This window comes from Rhinopithecus bieti, unplaced genomic scaffold, assembly GCF_001698545.2.
Source record: "Rhinopithecus bieti isolate Rb0 unplaced genomic scaffold, ASM169854v2 scaffold_31527, whole genome shotgun sequence".
In the NCBI taxonomy this organism is placed as follows: domain Eukaryota; kingdom Metazoa; phylum Chordata; class Mammalia; order Primates; family Cercopithecidae; genus Rhinopithecus; species Rhinopithecus bieti.
In genome coordinates, this window is record NW_016813959.1 from 1,857,928 (window position 1) to 1,879,462 (window position 21,535).

Sequence of the window (21,535 nt, forward strand, 5' to 3'; positions counted from 1 at the left end):
TCTTTCACTTCTGCACGGTCAGTTCAAGGTCAACATTCTGCAGCACTCAGGTTCCCTGGTCCCTGGAGAGCAGGGACTGGCCCAAATGATCTTTGTAGTACCTGGCACATCGCATGGAACATGGCAGTCTCCTGCTAATGTTTGTTGACTGACTACATGAGTGTAGACTGTTTAGCCGGCCCATCTCGATTTTGGGAGGGCTGGTACCCTGGGCTGGCCTTCCCTCTGTAAGTAAAAGCATTGGTGCTGTTCCTCTCACCGTTCGCCTTTCCTCCATTTATCCCCATTGACTGTTTCCAATTCTATCAACTCCGACTCCGTCTCCTCCCCATTCCGTCCCTCCAGCGTGCCACGCTGCCACCAGGCTGCTGGGCTCAGGCGCCAGGCTTCAAACCTGTCTTTCACCCATTGTTCAGTTTCCTGTGAGTCAAGTTCAACCCCAGGTTCAACCACTACAATGACAACCACAAACGATCCCTTGCAGACACCTCGAAGAAGGCGCCCGTACGTCACGGGCCGCCAGGCCTACAAAGCAGGCACAGAACAGGGGCGTTTCCATTCCCGCGGCCCCCGGCGGTCGGGGCGCGAGTGGTAACCCCTCTCCCCAGTGACAGGCCCCTCTGCGAGGGAGCGCGCAGCCCTCCGCGGGCGTGGCCGCCCTGGCCCCGCCCCGGCCCGCGCCCTCGCTTCCGCGAGCGAGAGCCTCCACCAGGCCAACCTGCCGCTTCAAGCCCCTCCTCTTAGATCCCAGCCGCTCCCTCCCGCGCCGCGGAGTCCTGCCGCGGGGGATGCTCCGGGTCCCACCTCCCAGGGGAGCTGCGCATTTCCGTGCGCCGGGGCGGCCCCGGCCCTGGCCGGCCCTGGTGGCTGCAGCCCGCGTTCCGCGTTCCCGGGAAGTTGTCTCCGGAGCCCGCGGCGCCTGGGTCTCCTCCCCCTGAGCCCCGCCCCCTAGCCCAGAGCTGGGATCCGCGAGCTGCCCGGCCCGGGGGCGTCGCCGCTCGCTTTGCGAAGCCGACGAGTCTCCGCTTCCCTGCGCGGAGCGCGCGTCCCCCGCCTGCCCGGGGACCCCCGCGCACCCCAGAGACGGCGCGCGCCCAGAGCGCGGGAGCCCGGAGCGCCGGGCGCCTGGGACCCCGCGGAGCCGCTGCCCAGCCCGTGGGGCTCGGCGGGGATGCAGGCTGCTCTGTGAACCCGGGCGCCAAGGCCATGTCCGGCGCTCGCTGCCGGACCCTGTACCCCTTCTCTGGGGAGCGGCACGGCCAGGGGCTGCGCTTCGCCGCGGGCGAGCTGATCACGCTGCTGCAGGTCCCGGACGGCGGCTGGTGGGAAGGCGAGAAGGAGGACGGGCTCCGTGGCTGGTTCCCGGCGAGCTACGTGCAGTTGCTGGAGGTAAGGGGCGAGGGCCGGGTCTGGAGGAGCCGGGGCTGCGGTCCTCGGTGCGCTCGCGTACCTGTTGCCGGTTCCGGGGATGCCGCAGCGTCCCGGTCGGAGGGACGCCCCCGGGGGCAGCCCTTGTCGGCGCGACCTGTAGCTCCACGCTCTTGGGAGGCAGCGACGGCAGCGGGCGCCCCTCGGGGCGTGGGCAACGCGGGCTCGCGGGGAGCTTCCCTCTTGCGCCGGGCCTGCGGAGCACACCGTGGCGGCTCTGAGGAAGCGAGAACTTGTTGCCTGTGTGAGTTCAGGAGCAGGCAGGCGCGTTCCCGGCAGTGGCAGGGGCCGGTGAAGGGTCTGGCGGTCTTGGGAAGATGCATGGAGGATCAGGGGTCCGAGAAAGTGGCACCGACTCGGTCCCTCAGCCTCGCGTCTCCACCCCGGAGTCTAGAGCCTGACGACCCGTGGACGGTCGTGCTGCCTTGGGTCAGGCTGCCTGGACGCCTCGGGGCCACCCACTTGCTGGTCAGCCGAGCCGAGCCTGCTGGCCACCAGCCCGAGCCCCCTCAGCAGGCTTGATCCCGGGGTACTGTAGCCCCCCGCCACTGCCCGCTCCCCTGGTCCGGCTTCCCCAGGGTAAGGCTCAGGAACTCAGGCTTGTTCCTGGGGTTCTGGCCTGGCCCGAGGGCTACACAGGACCTGCTGAGGCAAGGCGCTGGCTGTTTATTGTCTATGTGACAGGCTGTCCTCTAATCACTGAGCTCACAGTCACAGCCTGAGCGAGACCCGAAGTTTCTCAAGTCCTTTGTGTGTGTGTGGGGTGACCTTCCAGGACATCCCCTTTACTAGAAGTCCGCCTGCCCCCCCAGGATTCTTGTAAAGACTAACAGTTACCCTCAATTGTGTCAGTATTCCTAAACATTCTGGTAAAACACTGCCCAAAGAAATCATGGAGGCTGAATTTATTTATAATTTAACTCTTGACCTACTTCACAGAGAACAAAGTAGCAAATTTTGACTGAAAATGCTCAGTACAATTCATCGGGAGGAAAAGAAAGAAAGAAATGAAATGGTTACAGGGTGAGTCTGCCTGAGGATGAACCCTGTGGCAACATTGTCAGCAAGAGCCTGGCCTTATAAAAGTACAGTAGGTTGCTTTCAGGTCCAGAGGAGAACAACAAAATCTCTTCTAAAGGGATCAGTAGCATTTGAGCAAAGTTTAGGGGCTGCTGGAATGAGCTTTCATGGGCTGTCAGCAGAGTATGTTGCAGGAACCCTCTTGGTTCTGTATCTGGAGAATCCAGAGATCCCCTGCTTGTAGGAGAGGCTCAGGTGTGCCCTGTTCTGGCTTTTCCAGTCCCTTTCCTGAGATTTGGATATAAAAGAAAGCAAACACACTGCTTCTTACATGAGAAGCAAGGGGCCTCCTTGTGTCTAGCTTGAAGCCCTGGGAGAGATACATATTTTGGGAGTTCTTTGGGTGGCCCCCCTTTTCCAGGAAATTCTGATGTGGAAATTTGACTGATGGATGTCTGTCCAGTGAGGAGCATCCCTGGCTGGACTGAGCCAGCTGTGTTTTGTGTAGGGGTGAGGCTAGGTAGGTGCTAGTAAGAGCAGAGTGCTGCTTTTCTTCCGGGAAAAGGACAATGGACCAGGCCCAGGGGACAGGCAGAATTAACAGCCGGGACAGTCTTGGGTGTATCTGTCCCATCCTCTGCCATATACAAAGGTAGGAGATCTCCGGTGCCTCAGGGCCTCTCAGACCATTCCGGACTGGTAACTTGCAACAAAAGCATCCATCTGCGTGAGCAATACTTCAGCGCACCTGCTTAGCACACTACGTGCACATTATCGCCAGTTCCCCGACAACTCTGTGAAGGGTGAGGTACTTCCCCATTTTATAGACAAGCAAGCTGAATATGAGAGAGGTGAAGTCAGCTCCCCAATGAATAATGCTCACATGTTTTGTTAGCAGCTCAGATGGCTGAGTATAACCCCTGTGCCTGTGCCTTTTTTTAAATGTGATAGCCTGGGCTCGACTATGCTAAACAGCATGTGAGGGAAGGGTCTGGATCCATGGGAAAGAGGGGCAAGCACAGCCCTTGAGGTCAGCATGTTGGTGACAGCACCGTGAAGGGGAGGCTGAACCTCTAGGGCTAAAACGAGGACAGCTGCAACCAGGAGCAACTTGGGGAATCTTCCCTGCTAACCCCAAAGTTTGGCTTTACTCAGAGCCGGCTGCGGGTCTTCCCACAGTGGGCCTGAGTCTTGTGGACTAACTACTGGATGGGACTCTTCTCAGGGCCAAAGCAGATGCAGTTTCAATAGGGGGGATTGTGGCATCTGGGAACCTCCTACAGCAGCAGAAAGACATGGTACCAGGACAAGCCCAGTGGCTGGACCTCAAGGCTGAAGGCTAGGTAGAGATAGAGGATATGCAAGCAGAGTCCCTTGGGATGGAGTGAGCCCTCAAGGGCAGACTCAGAGAATGCAGAGTTGCCCAGGCTGGTGGGTAGACTGGCCAGCATCTGGACTCATGAGACTAGATAGGGGCCCATAGATACTAGAGGTGGTGAACCTCATGAGATGTCAGCCAATGTGCTGTCACTGAGCTTGCTTGGGGCATGCAGTTCAGAAGGCCAGGGCAGCTGTTGGAGAAACAAGTACAGACAGATGGACTGTTCTAGCCTCCTGGGCGAGGGATGAGATTGTGGGTACACAGCTGAGCATGGTATCTCTAATGTGCTCCCTACTACAGTGGAACTTTCACCCTGATGGAAAGAGTGATACCAGGAAACCCCATCTTGGCAGAGGGGAGTGAGGCACTGAAAACTGTGTGCACACTGGATACTTCCCAAGGAGATCTTCCTTGTTCAGATGAAGCAAGGGGAACTGAGAGACCCAGCCTTTTCAGGAAGCATACACGGGGAGGGTAGTTGGGAACTAACTCTAAGAGGGTCACCAGATCTGACCCGGCGGCCAGCTAGTCCATGGGAAGAGGCCAGCTTGGAGGAGGTCTTGGTTTTGGGGCAATCTCTTTGGTCAAGACTCCAAGGAAATGGTATAGCACATACTTGGCTTCCAGAGAGCAGCTTCCAGGAAAACCTCAGCACAGACAGGGAAGTGTAGAGGTCTCTGGTAGGCCCAAGGACTCTGGCCACAAGGGTCCTTCCTATTCAGGGGTGGTGCAGCTCTTCAAAGGATGGGCAGAGGGAAACACCTACCTCCAGAAAAGGAATAGGCCTTACAGCCAAGGCCCACAACTAGTTATTAGATAAAATCAACTAGAAAATCTTTCCTGAGGGTTTCCTCTGCTATGACGAGGGAGAGGAATTGAGAAGTCTTTTTTTTTTGTTTTTTTTGAGACAGAGTCTTGCACTGTTGCCCAGGCTGGAGTGCAGTGGCGTGATCTTGGCTCACTGCAAGCTCTGCCTCCCAGGTTCATGCCATTCTCCTGCCTCAGCCTCCCTAATAGCTGGGACTACAGGTGCCCACCACCACACCCAGCTAATTTTTTTGTATTTTGAGTGGAGATGAGGTTTCACTGTGTTAGCCAGGATGGTCTCAGTCTCCTGACCTCGTGATCCGCCTGTGTCGGCCTCCCAAAGTGCTGGGATTACAGGCATGAGCTACCGCGCCCGGCCGAGAAGTCTTTTTAACATCATTTGAGAGACATGGTAGAGGAAGAGACCTGAGACCAAAGATAAGAGCTGTGGGAGCATGTTCTGCCAGCTCCAAGCTAGGCCTGAGATTGCCTTCATAGACTTGGGAACCCCACATGTGGGAATATTTCCACCAGCTTTCTGGGGTACATCGAGGCTGAGAAATAGCTCCTGGGGAAGGTGGATAGAGAAGCCTAGATCTCCATCCTGGGGAAGATTTGGAGAGAAAGACATGGTACCAGGACAAAGCTCAGTGGCTGGACAGGTCAGTGGTTGGAGGGTCTAACAGGGTCCAGGAATTCTTGTGTGAATGGAGAGAAGAAATTAGGGACCCGGAGGATGCTGTAAGGCATCTACAAAACTTCCCAGAGCTTTTGGGAAATAATTCTAGGGGACAATGGGATTGAAATACGAACAAAATAGAGCTTTCTTTGAACTAGGTGGTGTTCTTAGTATCCAGGATCTGGCTGGATAATCTGGACCTCTGGGGTACTAGCAGAATGTGACACTGTTTGCTAGCAAAACTGGAATGACTGCTGAGGGTCACCCTTAAACTTGATTTCCTTCACTCTACCATTTTGGGTTCATGCCGTTGCACTGCAGGAGTTAATAAGGAGTGTCTGTGGGAGAGAGTGCGCTGTGCTATGGATAATTAAGGAATGATGTTTTATCTATTGCCGTGTAACAAGCCACTCCAAGATTTAGTGTTTCAAAGCAATGATTTATTATTATCTGTCATGGTTTTGTGGATTGACGGGGATCAGCTGGGTGGTTCTTCTGCTAGTCTGTCTCAGTGTCTCTCATGTAGCTGCAATCAGATAGTGGCTGGGGCAGAGTCCTGGAGGCTCAACTAGGCTGCACCCTCCAAAATGTCATCTTCACTCGTCTGTCTGGTACCTTGATGTTCTTCCATGTGGCGCCTCTCTCCATGTGGTGTTTTATTCTCCATGGCCTTTCCACATGGCCTTTCTCTTCAGCAGGGTGGTGATTGTTATGTGGTAGGTGGCTTCTAAGGGTGCAAAGGCATACATTGCCAGGCCCTCTTAAGGCCTAGGCCCAGAACTGGCATATTGTTTCAGCCACATTTTATTGTGAAAGCAGTCACAGGATCCGTCCAGAGTCAATTTGGAAGGGAGGTGGGTACAGGTGTGATTACGAGGGAGGCGTGGTTCATCGAGGGCCATATTGCAGACTAGCTCCCTCAGAAGGCTAGGTAGAACACACATGGGACAGATGATCCATTAGTGGGGAGGTGGTGCCAGGCCAGATTGATGAGAGAGAGAACCCCAAGAGGGAGGTAAAATGCAGCCACTTGGCAGTTCTACCTCTATCGCAATCCTTGGAGGTTTTTTTTTTTTTTTTTTTTTTTTGACTCTAGAGGTTTCTTTATAAAGGCCACACGATAAATGATGCAGCTGGAATTTGCAATCAGATTTGCTTGGCTCTGGGCCTGTCCACTAAGCCATTGACATACCAGTCCAGTTTTTTTTAGGCCAGGGCTGTTCAGTGCTGGTGATTCATAGACGTAGTGGATCTGAGCTCCCCGACATCTAATAGATGTTTGCTATATTACACAAATTGATTTTAATACAGAGCCTTTTCCTTTCTGTCTGCAACATGAAAATCACCCAAAATGAGTGTGACCTTGTCCCTCATGCTAGTATTTTTCAGACAGTCATCGACTCTGTTCACAAAAGGTGGAATTAGGGCTTGTGACTCAGGGGAGTGGGTAATTGTGACTGAAAAGACCAACGTGCTTTCTGACATCTTCACTAAATCATCCTCCTTGGTATGGGGGCTGTGGCCAGTATTTGTAGCTCCTGGTGTTGGAAAATGACCTTTGGCCCACCACTCTGTGAGCCTCAACTCAGAAGGAGACACCCGCTTTGTCACACTTGTGTGCTGGACTGGTCAGTGTCTACCCTACCGGACTTTAAAGCAATGAACAAGGCTTATGGATTGAGTGGATTCAGGGCATTTTCACAAAAGTTCCCTTAGCAACAAGTCAGCAGGAATCCCTGACATCTGTTCACCACTCTGTGGATCCCTGATGTCTATTACCACCTAGAAACATGAATGAGAGGCTGACCTTCATGTACTCTTCTCAGCCTGCAAAAGCCCAGCTTTTTTCTGATGGTGTGGTAGACCTCATCTGTGAACATGGATATGGATCCCCACTTTGCTAGTGGAAGAAAATGTTTTTTGTAAACCAGGAAGCCTTGTGTACACATAAGGTATTTTGACTATTATCAGGCCAGCCCAGGGAACATTGTTTTTGTGGTGTGCTGTCTTACTACTCACAGCAGCAGGGCGACACATGATAGACTTTCTAACAAAATGTCGGGATGAATTCCTCTGTACTTAAGTGCAAAATTAGTATATTTCTCTCTCTCCCTGCAATGGCAAGGCTTCTGGGGTGGTGTTTATGCCTATGGCGAGAAGAAGTGGTGGCTGGCAGATCTCTCTGACTTTTCCTTGGCTGACCAGAACACGTTGTGACATTGTGAAAGTTTAGTTGCAGTAAGTATGTGAACTGTGAGAAGTTGTTGAGGACTCTTAAGAGGACCCACCCACCTCCTTTCTTCACGTTTACTGTCTTCTCTACCATCTCTAAGAATTTGTTTTTAGTTTAACTTCCTAGTTCTTCGCCTACTCCTCTTCTTGAGCTCAGAGCTGGTATTCAGATTCAACCCCTATGTACTCAAATTTCACATGTCAAAATTAAACTCATCATCTCTCTCCTTTCTCTTCTTTCTTTCTTTTTTTTTTTTGTTAAGATGGAGTCTTGCTCTGTTGCCCAGGCTGGAGTGTAATGGCGCGATCTCGGCTCACTGCAACCTCCGCCTCCTGGGTTCAAGTGATTTTCCTGCCTCAGCCTCCCGAGAAGCTGGGTTTACAGGTTTACACCACCATGCCTGGCTAATTTTGTATTTTAGTAGAGACAGGGTTACACCAGGTTGGCCAGGCTGGTCTTGAACTCCTGACTTCCTCATTTGCCCACCTCAGCCTCCCAAAGTGCTGGGATTACAAGTGTGAGCCACTGTGTCCGGCCCTCTCTTCTCTCTTTACTGCTTTCTTTTTTTTTTTTTTTTTTTTTTTTTTTTTTTTTGAGACAGGGTCTTGCGCCGTTGCCCAGGCTGTAGTACAGTGGCGTGATCATGGCTCACTGCTGCCGTGACCTTCTGGACTCAAACCATCCTCCAAGTAGCTTGGACTATAGACACCTGCCACCACGCCTGGCTGATTTTTATATTTTTTGTAGAGACAGGGTTTCACCGTGTTTCTCAAACTCTTGGGCTCAAGTGATCCTCCCGCCTTGGCCTCCCAAAGTGCTAAGATTACAGGCACAAGCCACCCTGCCCNTTGCCCAGGCTGGAGTGTAATGGCGCGATCTCGGCTCACTGCAACCTCCGCCTCCTGGGTTCAAGTGATTTTCCTGCCTCAGCCTCCCGAGAAGCTGGGTTTACAGGTTTACACCACCATGCCTGGCTAATTTTTGTATTTTTAGTAGAGACAGGGTTACACCAGGTTGGCCAGGCTGGTCTTGAACTCCTGACTTCCTCATTTGCCCACCTCAGCCTCCCAAAGTGCTGGGATTACAAGTGTGAGCCACTGTGTCCGGCCCTCTCTTCTCTCTTTACTGCTTTCTTTTTTTTTTTTTTTTTTTTTTTTTTTTTTTTTTTTTTTTTTTTTTTTTTTTTTTTTTTTTTTTTTTTGAGACAGGGTCTTGCGCCGTTGCCCAGGCTGTAGTACAGTGGCGTGATCATGGCTCACTGCTGCCGTGACCTTCTGGACTCAAACCATCCTCCAAGTAGCTTGGACTATAGACACCTGCCACCACGCCTGGCTGATTTTATATTTTTTGTAGAGACAGGGTTTCACCGTGTTTCTCAAACTCTTGGGCTCAAGTGATCCTCCCGCCTTGGCCTCCCAAAGTGCTAAGATTACAGGCACAAGCCACCCTGCCCAGCCTCTTCACGGCCTTCTATTCCCAACCTCTAAACCAAGCTTGTGGAACATGTGGCCCAGGATGGCCTTTGAGTGCAGCCCAACACACATTTGTAAACTTTCTATTTTGTTTTTGAGGCAGAGTTTCGCTCCCGTTGCCCAGGCTGAAGTACAGTGGTGTGATCTCAGCTCACTGCAACCTCTGCCTCCTGGGTTCAAGCAATCCTCCTACCTCAGCCTCCTGGGTAGCTGGGATTACAGGCATGCGCCACCACACCCCGACTAATTTTGTATTTTTAGTAGAGATGAGATTTCTCCATGTTGGTCAGGCTGGTCTTGAACTCCCCACCTCAGGTGATCCACCTGCCTCAGCCTCCCAAAGTGCTGAGATTACAGGTGTGAGCCATCATGCCTGGACTTAAGTTTGTAAACTTTCTTAAAACATGAGGTTTTTTGTGTGTGTGTGTGTGAGATACATATTTTTTAGCTCATCAGCTATAGTTAGCGTTGGTGTATTTTATGTGAGGTCCAATACAATTTTTCTTCTTCCAGTGTGGCCCTGGGAAGCCAAGAGATTGGACACCCCTGCTCTAAACTTCAGTGAATGTCACCACCATCTGTCCACTAAGTCCCCTGATACCCCTCCCCTTACCTTTCCTCTCCTTTTTAATAGGTTAGCAAGTCTTGTCCCTTCTCCTTTAGAAACATTTCTTAAAGCCTTCTCCTTAACTTGCACTGGCAAATCTTTTCTGTAAAAGGCCAGGAAACATTTTAGGCTTTGTGGACCATGAGGCAAAATTGAGTTATGGCTGCCTCGGTGTGATCTGTAGTGCACCAGAGGCAGTGAGAAGCGGTGAGAGCATCCCATATGGTCTCTGTCACAGCTAATCTGCTCTGCTGCTGTAGTGCAAAAGCAGCCAGAGATAATCTGAAAGCCAGTGGGCATGCCTGTGTTCCAATAAAACTTTATTTATGGACTGAAATTTGAATTTGTTATAATTTTCATGGGCTGTGAAGTATTATTCTTCTTTTGGTTTGTTTCCAACTTTTTTTTTTTTGAGGAGGGGAAGACAGAGTCTTGCTTTGTTGCCCAGGCAGGAGTGCAGTGGTGTGGTTTCGGCTCACTGCAGCCTCCACCTCCTGCAATCAAATGATTTTCATGCCTCATCCTCCCAAGTAGTTGGGACTATAGGCCCACGCCACCACAGCCGGCTAATTTTTGTATTTTTAGTAGAGATAGGGTTTCGCCATGTTGGCCAGGCTTGTCTCCAACTCCTGACCTCAAGTGATCCACCCACCTTGGCCTCCCAAAGTGCTGGGATTATAGGCGTGAGCCACTGTGCCCAGCCAGCCTTGTGACGATTTGGGGGAAAATTGAGGTTGAGGGGGACTGCAGATGCACATAACCCTGAGTAGAGGAGTATGTTTGCTATACCTGGGAGAGCCAGAATATTCCAGAATGGCTAGAGAGTGGCATGTAGGGGGAGAGGGCATAGGGGTGTGCCAGGGAAGGAGATAGAACCTGGGAAGTTGGGTCATTTTCTAAATGCAGTGGAAAAGCCTTTGGTTTGATTAAAGTGGGTGGCATGTTCGGATGCATTCTGGAAAGCTCTTCTAGATTGTAGGGTGGAGAATGGATTTGAAGAGAGCAGGGAGGGGAAGCAAGGAGACCAGTTGGGAAGCTCAGAGCAGGGTGGTGGAAGTGGAGATGGTGAGAGGTGGGTGGATTTGGAATGTATTTTGCAGATAATGTCAGCAGGTCTTCCTGGTGTGTTGATTGGAAGGAGTACGGGAGCCTCAGGGGGTCTCACTTCTTGCAGGTCACTTGTGATGCACTTTTTCCCTTTTGTATTTTCCCCATCTCTCCATCCTTTATTCTGCCACTAGAGATCTCTTCCTGAAAAAAAGGAGGTAAAAGGCAAAGACATATTTGGAAAAAGTTCCTTAATGTAGAAAGTGCTTTTATAAATTAAAAAAAAAAACAAACCCAAAACAAAGAGGAACACATCAGTATAAGAACGGGCAAAGACCTTGGATAGACACTTCATAATAAAACATATACAGGCTGGGCATGGTGGCTCATGCCTGTAATCCCAGCACAGGTTAAGGGAGGTTAAGGCGGGTGAATTGCTTGAGCCCAGGAGTTCAAGACCAGCAACATGGAGAAACCCAAATTTTATCTCTACAAATACAAAAGAATTAGCTTGGTGTGGTGACGCATGCCTATAGTTCCAGCTACTCAGGAGGCTGAGGTGGGAGGATCGCTTAAGCCCAGGAGGTCAAAGCTGCAGTGAACTGAGATTTCACCGCTGCATTCTAGCCTGAGCCAAAGAGCGAGACCCCGTCTCTTAAAACAAACAAATGAATGCACACACACAAAAAACCGTATAAAAAGTCCTCAACTATTTAGTCTCGCCAGTGATCACATAATTGCAAATTTAATAAAAAATAGCTTAAAGACAGAAACATGTAAAAAAAAAAAAAAAGGTATTGGCAGGGTGTAAGGAAATGGTGCTGAGCTTCCTGAAGGGCCATTTGGCACTATACCTCCAAAACGTTAATAAGTGCATGTTCTCTGTCCCAGCAATTCCACTTCTAGAAGTTTCGACTCAGGGAGCATCTGATATATCAGGCAAGCTGTAAACATCAGCCTGTGTTGTATCACAGCCTCTGATAGCACAAGATGAACGACAACCTCAATGTACACCAGAAGGAACTAGTTAAAATCAGGTTTACCTGTGCTTAGCACAAGGTCAGAACGTGCGGGAGGTGTTCAATAACTATATTGAAATGATTTATTTTATTTTATTTTATTATTTTTTTTGAGACGGAGTCTCGCTCTGTCGCCCATTCTGGACTGCAGTGGTGCGATCTTGGCTCACTGCAGCCTCCGCCTCCTGGGTTCAAGTGATTCCCCTGTCTCAGCCTCCCAAACAGCTGGGATTACAGGTGCCCACCACCATGCCCAGGTAATTTTTGTATTTTTAGTGGAGACGGGGTTTCACCATGTTGGCCAGGCAGGTCTCAAACTCCTGATCCACCTGCCTCGGCCTCCCTGAGTGCTGAGATGAAACTGAATTTTAAAAATAAAAATGTTGGTTAATGATGCTCAGTGTCTTTGTGGAGCTAGCGTAGTTCACATTTCTCCTCACAGTGAGGCAAAAAGAGATGATGTGTCCAGAAATGAATTGCTTTTCGGAAGTAGGAACGGTGTGTACCGAACATTTTGTAAGTATCCTTTTGTGGGAAGAACAGGTAGAAGGAATACATGCTGGCCCGGGGCCACATTCTTATAAATATCCTCAGTAACAGCAAATCTTTGTCTTTTGAGGTGTGGATTTGATTTTGTTTTTTGGAAACAGCCAAAATTCATTCAAAGCCAAGTCTAGTGTGTCTGTTCATGTGACTGTCTGTCTGTCACCTTGTGGCAAATAGGATTTAAGGCAGCTTACCAAAAAGCGTACAGTACAAAAAGATAAAAGCATAAACACATGAGGAAATCTGTGGAAAGGAAAGCATCAGATGACTCTGGAGTGAAGTTTGATGAGCAAAGAGAGTAACTGAGTTAAGTAATGCTGTTCAGGGCTAAGAAAGAGGTCCTATCTTAAAGTAATGATGAATTTGAACAGTGGATGAGGAGTAACAGAAATATTCTGAAAAAGGTAGCATTGTGGGTATGTGTGCTGTGTGGGTCAGGATGGGTTACGATATGCCACCGTAACAATCTCAGTGGTAAAGCAACATGGGTTTGTTTTTGCTCATGTTGTAAGTCTATTGTGAGTTGGTTTGAAGCCGCAAGACCTCCAGGACCCAGGATGATGTGGCAACCAGTATCTGAAATCCTCAGGGACTGTGTTAAACAGCACATGGTTCTTTTTTTGTTCTTTTTTTTTTTTTCTTTTGAGACGAAGTCTTGCTCTGTCGCCCGGGCTGAAGTGCAGTGGCCGGATCTCAGCTCACTGCAAGTTCTGCCTCCCAGGTTTATGCCATTCTCCTGCCTCAGCCTCCCATGTAGCTGGGACTACAGGCGCCTGCCACCTCGCCCAGCTGGTTTTTTGTATTTTTTAGTAGAGACGGGGTTTCACCGTGTTAGCCAGGATGGTCTCGATCTTCTGACCTCGTGATCCGCCCGTCTCAGCCTCCCAAAATGCTGGGATTACAGGCTTGAGCCACTGCGCCCGGCCAAACAGCACATGGTTCTTAAAGCTTTTGCCCGGGAATGACACATGACACTTCTGCTGGTATTTTGTTGTCTAAAGCACAGCCACACCTAACTTTAAGACAGTGAGAAAATACAATCCTGCCATGTGCTTGGAAGGAGAAAAGGAGCAAGCTGAATCTATGCAGATGGCCCTGTTGACCACCACGTGGGTGACCACTCATGGGGACACCCCAGTTCCCGTCTGTTTCAGTTTCAGCATTTTATCATCACACTTAGAGCAGTGCTTCTCAAACTGAATTCAGTGCTGCTAGAGAAAAGTGGTTTCTGGTTTTTTGCTTTTTTGGGAGCGGGGGGGATCCTGCTGTGTCACTCAGGCTGGAGTGCAGTGGCACAGTCCTGGCTCACTGTAATCTCTGCCTCCTGGGTTCAAGTGATTCTCCTGCCTCAGCCTCCTGAGTAGCTGGGATTACAGGAACACCACCACACCCAGCTAATTTTGTATTTTTAGTAGAGATGGGGTTTCACCATGTTGGCCAGGCTGGTCTCGAACCCCTGACCTCAAGTGATCCACCTGCCTTGGCCTCCCAAAGTGCTGGGATTACAGGCATGAGCCACCGTTCCTGGCCCAAAGTGGTTTCTTAAAATGAATTCCCTGGATCTTGTTGGATACAAATTCTGACTCAGGAGGCCTGGGATGGGGCCTGCGGTCCTGCATGTCTGACAAGTTTCTAAGAGATTCTGCGAAGCGTCCACAGTGCACACTTTAGCAGTTGCTCTTAGCTCCTGAGAGCCATGGCTACTCTTTCAAATTGGCTTCCTCCCTCTCACAAGCTATCCTAGCATCTTGTACACTGCTGGGCACACTAGTAGATACTTGGTCTATATTTTTTGAACAAATGTGGTCATTTATTCCCTCCCTCCCTCCCTCCCTCCCTTCCTTCCTCTCTCTCTCTCTTTCTTCCCTGCCTCCCTCCCTCAATCCCTCCCTTCCTTCCTTCTTTCTTTTTTTAGATGGAGTCTCGCTCTGTTGCCAGGCTGGAGTGCAGTGGCACAATCTTGGCTCATTGCAACCTCTGCCTCCCGGATTCAAGCGATTCTCCTGCCTCAGCCTTCTGAGTAGCTGGGACTACAGGCACATGCCACCACGACCGGCTAATTTTTGTATTTTTAGTAGAGACAGGGTTTCACCATGTTGGTCAAAGTGGTCTCAATCTCTTGACCTTGTGATCCGCCCACCTTGGCCTCCCAAAGTGCTGGGATGACAGGCATGAGCCAACATGCCCTGCAAAATGTGGTCACTTTCGAATCCCAGATTCCTTGTGTTTTGTGTGTGTTTGTGTGTGGTTAGTACATCTGTCACAACCTTGGGTTCAACAGAAATACATTTTTCTATTTGAGCAATTACTATAAGTGTGCTTTTTTTTTTTTTTTGAGACAGAATCTCGCTGTGTCACCTAGGCTGGAGTGCAGTGGCGCGATCTCGGTTCACTGCAAGCCGCGTCTCCCGGGTTCACGCCATTCTCCTGCCTCAGCCTCCCAAGTAGCTGGGACTACAGGCGCCTGCCACCACGCCCGGCTAATTTTTTTTTTTTTTTTTTTTTTTTTTTTAGTAGAGACGGGGTTTCACCGTGTTAGCTAGGATGGCCTCGATCTCCTGACCTTGTGATCCACGTGCCTCGGCCTCCCAAAGTGCTGGGATTACAGACGTGAGCCACCACGCCTGGCCAAGCATGCTTTCTTCAGGGCTCAGCAGATGCAGTTAAAGCCTGGAGCTGAGATTGGTGGTTCTTCAACAGGGAGCCCTTGGGAATGTGTTGTCCCCTCCAGGGTGACTTGGGCAGGTGACTGATTTGTTTTTCTAAGACCACCAGAGCGGGCACAAAAGAACCAGCGAGTAGGCAAGTGTAGGAGCAAAACTGCAAGTTTATTTTGGTCACCTAAGGTGTGGGGAAGAGGTCTGTCCGCCTCCGGCAAAGAAGGCCGAGAGAGTCCCCCGGTGGGGCTCTCGGACGGAGTTCCTGCAGTCCCGACATCCCGACAGGAGTGGAGGACTAAGGAAGGCCGCGCGTGGCGTCCGTCCGGAGCGGCTTTTCTAGGAGTGGGAGGGCAATAGGCGGGGCACAGGCGTGTCGGGGGGCGTTCCGCAGGTGCGACCAGGTAAATCTTGGTCTGTTCGGATTGACGTCACCTGGCGCATGCCCGGTTGGTCTGCACCTTCCCGGGCGCCGGCTACATTTTCGCGCGCGCGCGCGGGAAAAGTTGGTGAAGAAGAACCCGGAAGTGCACCATCTTGCCTCCGTTCGTCCAAACAGTGACCTCTTTAAGGAGACTTCAGGTTCACGCTTAACGTTTTCTATTGAAACCATCCAGACATTTAAGATTCTTCATTTTTTCTCAGATGCCTCAATTCCTCCTCCCTCCTCATTTGCTTGTCAAATGCACAGAGGACTCTAGGGTTAGTCAACAAAAAACTAATTAAGTTGTGAAAATTCTTGAGAGATGCTATCTTAAAAATTCCACAGAAATGAGTCCTCGTCCTAATTCAATCATGAGAGAAGATCCTTATTTTAGCAGTGGATCATGGAAGAGTGTCATTGAGCCATTTTTAAAAATTTTTTATATAATTAGGAATAGAAATAAGAAAGCTTAACTTTGAGTTATTTAGTTTGTCTGCTGCTCTCATTTAGCAAGTGTTTTATTGATAAATAGCTACAAACATTTGTTGTGCATGGAGTGACAATACAGCCATGTTAAGTGGGAGTTGGTAATCAAGGACGTGCACAAAACAAAATCTTATCTGGAGTTTGGTCTAATATATTCTTTGTTTTTTGTTTTGTTTGAGGTAGTGTCTTGCTCTGTTCCCCCAGGCCGGAGTGCAGTGGGATAATCTCCACCCCCCAGGCTCAAGCCATCCTTCTACCTCAGCCTCCTGAGTAGCTGGGACCACAGAGGCACACCACCATGCCTAGCTCAGTTATTTTTTTGGAGAGACAGAGTCTTGCTATGTTGCCCAGGCTGGCCTCAAACTCCTGGGCTCAAGCCGTCCTCCTACCTCGGCCTCTCAAAGTGTTGGGATTATAGGCATAAGCCACTGTGGCCAGCTCAGTCTAATATTTTCATATTATAAAGAAGGCTTTGGGCCGGGCACGGTGGCTCATGCCTGTAATCCCACACTTTGGGAGGCTAAGGTGGGTGGATTACCTGAGGTCAAGAGTTCGAGACCAGCCTGGCTAATGTGGTGAAACCCTGTCCCTACTAAAAATACAAAAAAAAATTAGCCCGGCTTGGTTGCATGTGCCTGTAATCCCAGCTACTCAGGAGGCTGAGGGAGGCGAATTCCTTGAACTCGGGAGGCAGAGGTTGCAGTGAGCTGCTGAGATCACACCGCTGCACTCCAGCCTAGGCAACAGAGTGAGACTCAATAAATAAATAAATAAATAAATAAATAAATAAGGCTTTGAATACTTGGGGCCTGGCTTCTGGTGTAGGGACATCAGAGCCTAGCTGTAGAATATCACTATGCATGGTGTGAGATCTGTGCTTCTCTAACACGGATGGGTGTGCATATCACTCGAGGCTCTTGTTAAAATGCAGACTCTGATTTAGTAGGTCTGAGGTGGAAACCTGAATCTGGAAGAAAAAAAACAAACTTTCTGCTCATACTCCACACTGTTTCTCCACACTCACACAGCACTAGACACTTCTGTGACTAGATTGGGGGTGGTGAGTGTTTTCCCACACACCAGGCGGTTCTTCAGTGGACACCAGCTGGGCCTCTTATATTTCTATTGGGTTGTAATATCGTCTACCTGGTGTTGGAGTCAAATCCTCCAGGCTAAGAGTGTAGTCCCACAAGACTGCCCCCACTTCATATGTCAAGTAGTGTCACTTATATTTCTGATTGACCGGCTATAAATTGGGGTTCCCATTGCCCCCTACTTGGGTTTGATCGGTTTCCTAGGATGGCTCACAGAACTTGGGGAAACACGTTTACTGGTTTGTTATAAAGGATACAGGTGAACGGCCAGAGGAAGGGGATACATTCTGCAAGCTGAAGAATTTTTCTCAGTTTCCCAGGACTGCTCTGAGGGCCAGGAGAACCTGGGAGAAGAGCTTGGCACCTTGTACACACTCCGTAAGTGGAGTTCATATTTCTGCATGCTCGGTGATCATAGTTGAATGCTGGGGGCTGCCTGTTTAATGCCAGGGCATATGGGGGTAGGGCGTGTGCAGCTTCCATGCCCTCTCTTGACTCTCCTAGCACCTCCATGTGTTCAGCATCCCAGAAGCTCATCAGATCTTGTTTTTATAGGCTTGGCACGGTGGCTCACGCCTGTAATCCCAGTACTTTGGGAGGCCGAGGCAGGTAGATTACCTGAGGTTAGGAGTTCGAGACCAGCCTGGCCAACGTGGTAAAACCCTGTCTCTACTAAACATACAAAAATGAGCCGGGTGTGGTGGTGTGCGCCTGTAGTCTCAGCTACCCAGGAGGCTGAGACAGGAGAATCACTTGGAGGTTGCAGTGAGCAGAGATCACACCACTGCACTCCAGTCTGGGTGAGATACAGCGAGACTCCGTCTCAAAAAAAAAAAGAGTTTTTATAGAGCTTGATCTCCAGCCTCCCAGGGCCCCCCTTTTCCTAGAGGTCAGCAGGTGGGGCTCAAAAATCCCAACCCTCTAATCCTCTAATAACTTGTGGTTCCTGGTGACCAGCCCCCACCTAGGCTATCTGAGGGCCCCTACCCTAAGTCACCGTAGTATTAGCATCAACTGAAGTGTGATCAAATGGGCTCATTTTGAATAACAAAAGACATTCCTATCAGGAAATTCCAAGGGTTTGAGGAGCTCTGTGGCAGGACCTGAGGACAAGGACCAAATATATTTCATATTACACTACACTGGGATTCTGCATTTCCCACCAGCTCCCAGGTGATGCCACTGCCTCCAGTCTCCTGGCCACAATTTGAGTAGCAAGGTGTTTGAATACCCTTAGGGGTTTCTGCGTTTGTCTGCAAGACATGTTAAATCCTGGAATTAGATTGGATTTAGTTTACTTTCATTCTTTCTTTTTTAAAGTGGATTATATGAGGCTACGCAGGGTCATGGAAAGAACATAGGTTTTGGAATTAGACCTCTGTGAGTATATTTAATCCGAGGACAGCGATATGGTGGCTGGTGTTCCTTTGACCAGAGGGGTTTCCTTGATCACGAGGTGGAGGTGGGCCTCAGGGAGGCTTTCCTGGGGCCAGTGCCAGAAGCCTGGCTAAGGAGGAAGTGCAGGATTCAGCCGGTGGAAAGGCTAGGGGGCAGGGTCTGGACTGCAGTATGAACCAGGACAACAGAGAGGCAGCCTGGGATGGTCCTGCCAGATGCCAACAGTGTGAGGAAAAACATATGCAATGGGGACATGGTCTCCACATCTTGAGACAGTTTATCAGTTCCAAGGGGATAACTGGTTGTTTTGTGTGGTTTGGTTTGTGAACTGGAATGTGAGCCCTGCAGCTACTCCGGGTATGGACAGCTTAGACAACAACGTTCAAGGGTCAGGCAGAAACCCCTGGGAGGTGGGGGCAGCAGAGTGCTTGGCAAGAGGGTGGCAGGTCTGGGTACAAATCCCAGCTCAGTCCCTGCTACCCGTGTGAGAGCCCAGGCAACTTGCGGAATTTTTCTAAGTCTTCCAGGCTCCTCTGAGTATCAGGAGAACCTGGTAGAAGAGCTTTGGCACCTTGTACACACACCCTCTGTAAGTGGAGGTTACCTTCCTATATACTCTGGTGATCAGAGTTGGATGCCGACCGCCGCCTTTTAACTGGAATTTCACCGGGGGCACACAGGATGGATGGTGTTGGGGACGTAGAGCGATCGTTTTCCAAAGGCCCCTCTGAGGTCATACTGCAAGACTGTCTGGTGCAGCATTGTGGTTGAGGCACAGATCACTTGTGAGTCTTATGAAATGCAGATTTGGATTCAGTAGGTCTGGGGTGGGGCCTCAGATTCTGCATCTCCAACAAGTTCCCATGGGATGTGGCTGGTATTGGGATAACACTTGGGGAGTTGCATACAAGATGGTATAGCATTTTCCCGGGGGTTTTCAGGTCCTAGGTCCCACAAGTGAAAAAGCAAGGGAAGCTGCAGCGTCTGGCCATTGCTAGTTTATTTGAAACTGCTAGATAATGGTTGCTGCTGCTCAGGCTGGGCTAATTAGTCTTAATTGCTTCTTACCTGGGTTTGATGGGCCTCTGGCTGCCTGGGCACTCCCAGAAGAGACTCTTTTTGTAATGAGGAAAAGACTATTATTGGGAGAGTTGAAACTCAAGAGGCTGCTGAAGGACTCAAGCATTCGTTTCTGTCTTTTTTCCTGTTCCTGGGGCAAAGGAAAGGTTTGTTTCAAGGGGCTGGATGGAAAATCTCTTTTTAAACTGTTGCTGTGGAGCTCAGAATCTAATCCTGGGCCGGTGTTGTAGGGCTCTACACTGCAGATGGTGGTGGTGCCACAAAGCCAGTGCCTCCTGCGGCACCTAGATGGAAGTGTCAGGTCCTTGCTGTCAGAGACTTAGTCTGGATTTCTGCTGTGCGCCCTAACAGGAGTGGCTGTCTGTTTTATCCCCTAGTGATGTCCATCTGTCACCGGGTGAACCCCAAAATTGGGGCTGAGCCTGGGAGGCCACGTGGTTTCTTGGCTTCACACAGGAAATAATTCAAGAGTTAGCTGACAGAGTAAAGTAAAAGCAAGTTTATTAAAAAGTAAGGGAATAAGGCTGGGCGCGGTGGCTCACGCCTGTAATCCCAGCAGTTTGGGAGGCCGAGGCGAGTGGATCACCTGAGGTCAGGAGTTCGAGATCAGCCTGGCCAACATGGTGAAACCCCATCTCTACTAAATACACAAAAATTAGCCGGGCATGGTGGCAGGCGCCTGTAATCCCAGCTACTCGGGAGGCTGAGGCAGGAGAATCGCTTGAACCCGGGAGGTGGAAGGTTGCAGTGAGTCAAGATCGTGCCATTGCACTCAAGCCTGGGTGACAAAAGTGAAACTCCATCACACGCACCAAAAGTAAGGGAATAAAAGGATGGCTACCACATAGGTAGCAGCATGGGCTGCTTGACTAACTATTGTTATTGTTATTTCTTGATTATATACTAAACAAGGAGGAGAGTATTCATAAGATTTCTGGAAAACGGGCAGGGAGTTCTGGGAACTGAGGGTTCCTTACCCCTTCAGACCATATAGGGTAACTTTCGGACATTGCCGTGGCATTTGTAAACCGTCCTGGCGCTGGTGGGAGTGTCATTTAGCATGCCAGTGCGTTATAATTACCCTGTAATGAGGACGACCAGCGGTAGCTCTGGCTGCCATCTTGGTTTTGGTGGATTTTGGCCGGCTCCTTTACTGGATCCTATTTGATCAGCGGGGTCTTTGTGACCTGTGTCTTGTAAAACAAGTCCTGCCAAATTCCTATCTCATATCCTCCAAAGTGATGGTGCAGTGATTTTTGTAGCCAGTTTGATCACGGAACCCTGCTGTTTAAAATTTTTCATGGGTTCTTTGTTGCCTTTACAGTATAACATGCCTTAGCCTTGTTTACAAGCCCTTCATGACCCAACCTCTGCCTACCTCCCGAGCTGCATTGTAGCTGTTTATTCACATGCATAATGTTATCAGAACCACATGGAACTACCTGATTCTTGGGTGCAGCTATGCTTTCTTGTGCTTCTGTGCCCTGTGCATGCTGTTCCTGTTCCTCGAAGTCACCTTCCTCCGCCATCCTCTTTTTTACCCTTACTCCCTTTTCTTTCTGTTTGACAGCTCTACTGAGATATATCCCCCTTCTATTCTATTCTATTCTTCTTCTTCTTTTTTTTTTCGAGGTGGAATCTCGCTCTGTCACCCAGGCTGGAGTGCAGTGGCGCTATCTTGGCTCACTGCAGTCTCCGCCTCCTGGGTCCAAGCGATTCCCCAGCCTCAGCCTCCCCAGTAATTGGGATTACAGGCACGCACCATCACGCCTGGCTAATTTTTTGTATTTTAGTAGAGACGGGGGTTTCACTGTGTTAGCCAGGATGGTCCTGATCTCCTGACCTCGTGATCCGCCCGCCTCAGCCTCCCAAAGTGTTGGGATTACAGATGTGAGCCACTGTGCTCTGCCGCCCCCCGCCCCGCCACCCCCATTCTTATTCTAGACCCCTTAACACTACTAGGTTGGAATTTTTGTTGCCCCCACTACATCGTGGATTCCTTGAGGTCAAGGATTTGGTCTCTGATCTTTAAGCCTTTAGCATCGTGGTACAACCAGGCATAGGCACCCCGTCTCTACTAAAAAATACAAAAAACTAGCCGGGCGAGTTGGCGGGCGCCTGTAGTCCCAGCTGCTTGGGAGGCTGAGGCAGGAGAAT

The 21,535-nt window shown here is 50.0% G+C and overlaps 1 protein-coding gene across 1 annotated transcript in view; it reads left to right on the plus strand.

Moving 5' to 3' along the window:
* Positions 1-1,008: 1,008 nt before the first annotated feature.
* The window catches only part of GAS7 (growth arrest specific 7), a 304,840-nt gene continuing 284,313 nt past the window's right edge, over positions 1,009-21,535 (plus strand). Inside the window, exon 1 of the mRNA XM_017849222.1 lies at positions 1,009-1,389. Within this exon, the coding sequence (XP_017704711.1) occupies positions 1,207-1,389 (183 nt within the window). The 5' untranslated portion in view covers positions 1,009-1,206. The remainder of the gene's footprint in view (positions 1,390-21,535) is intronic.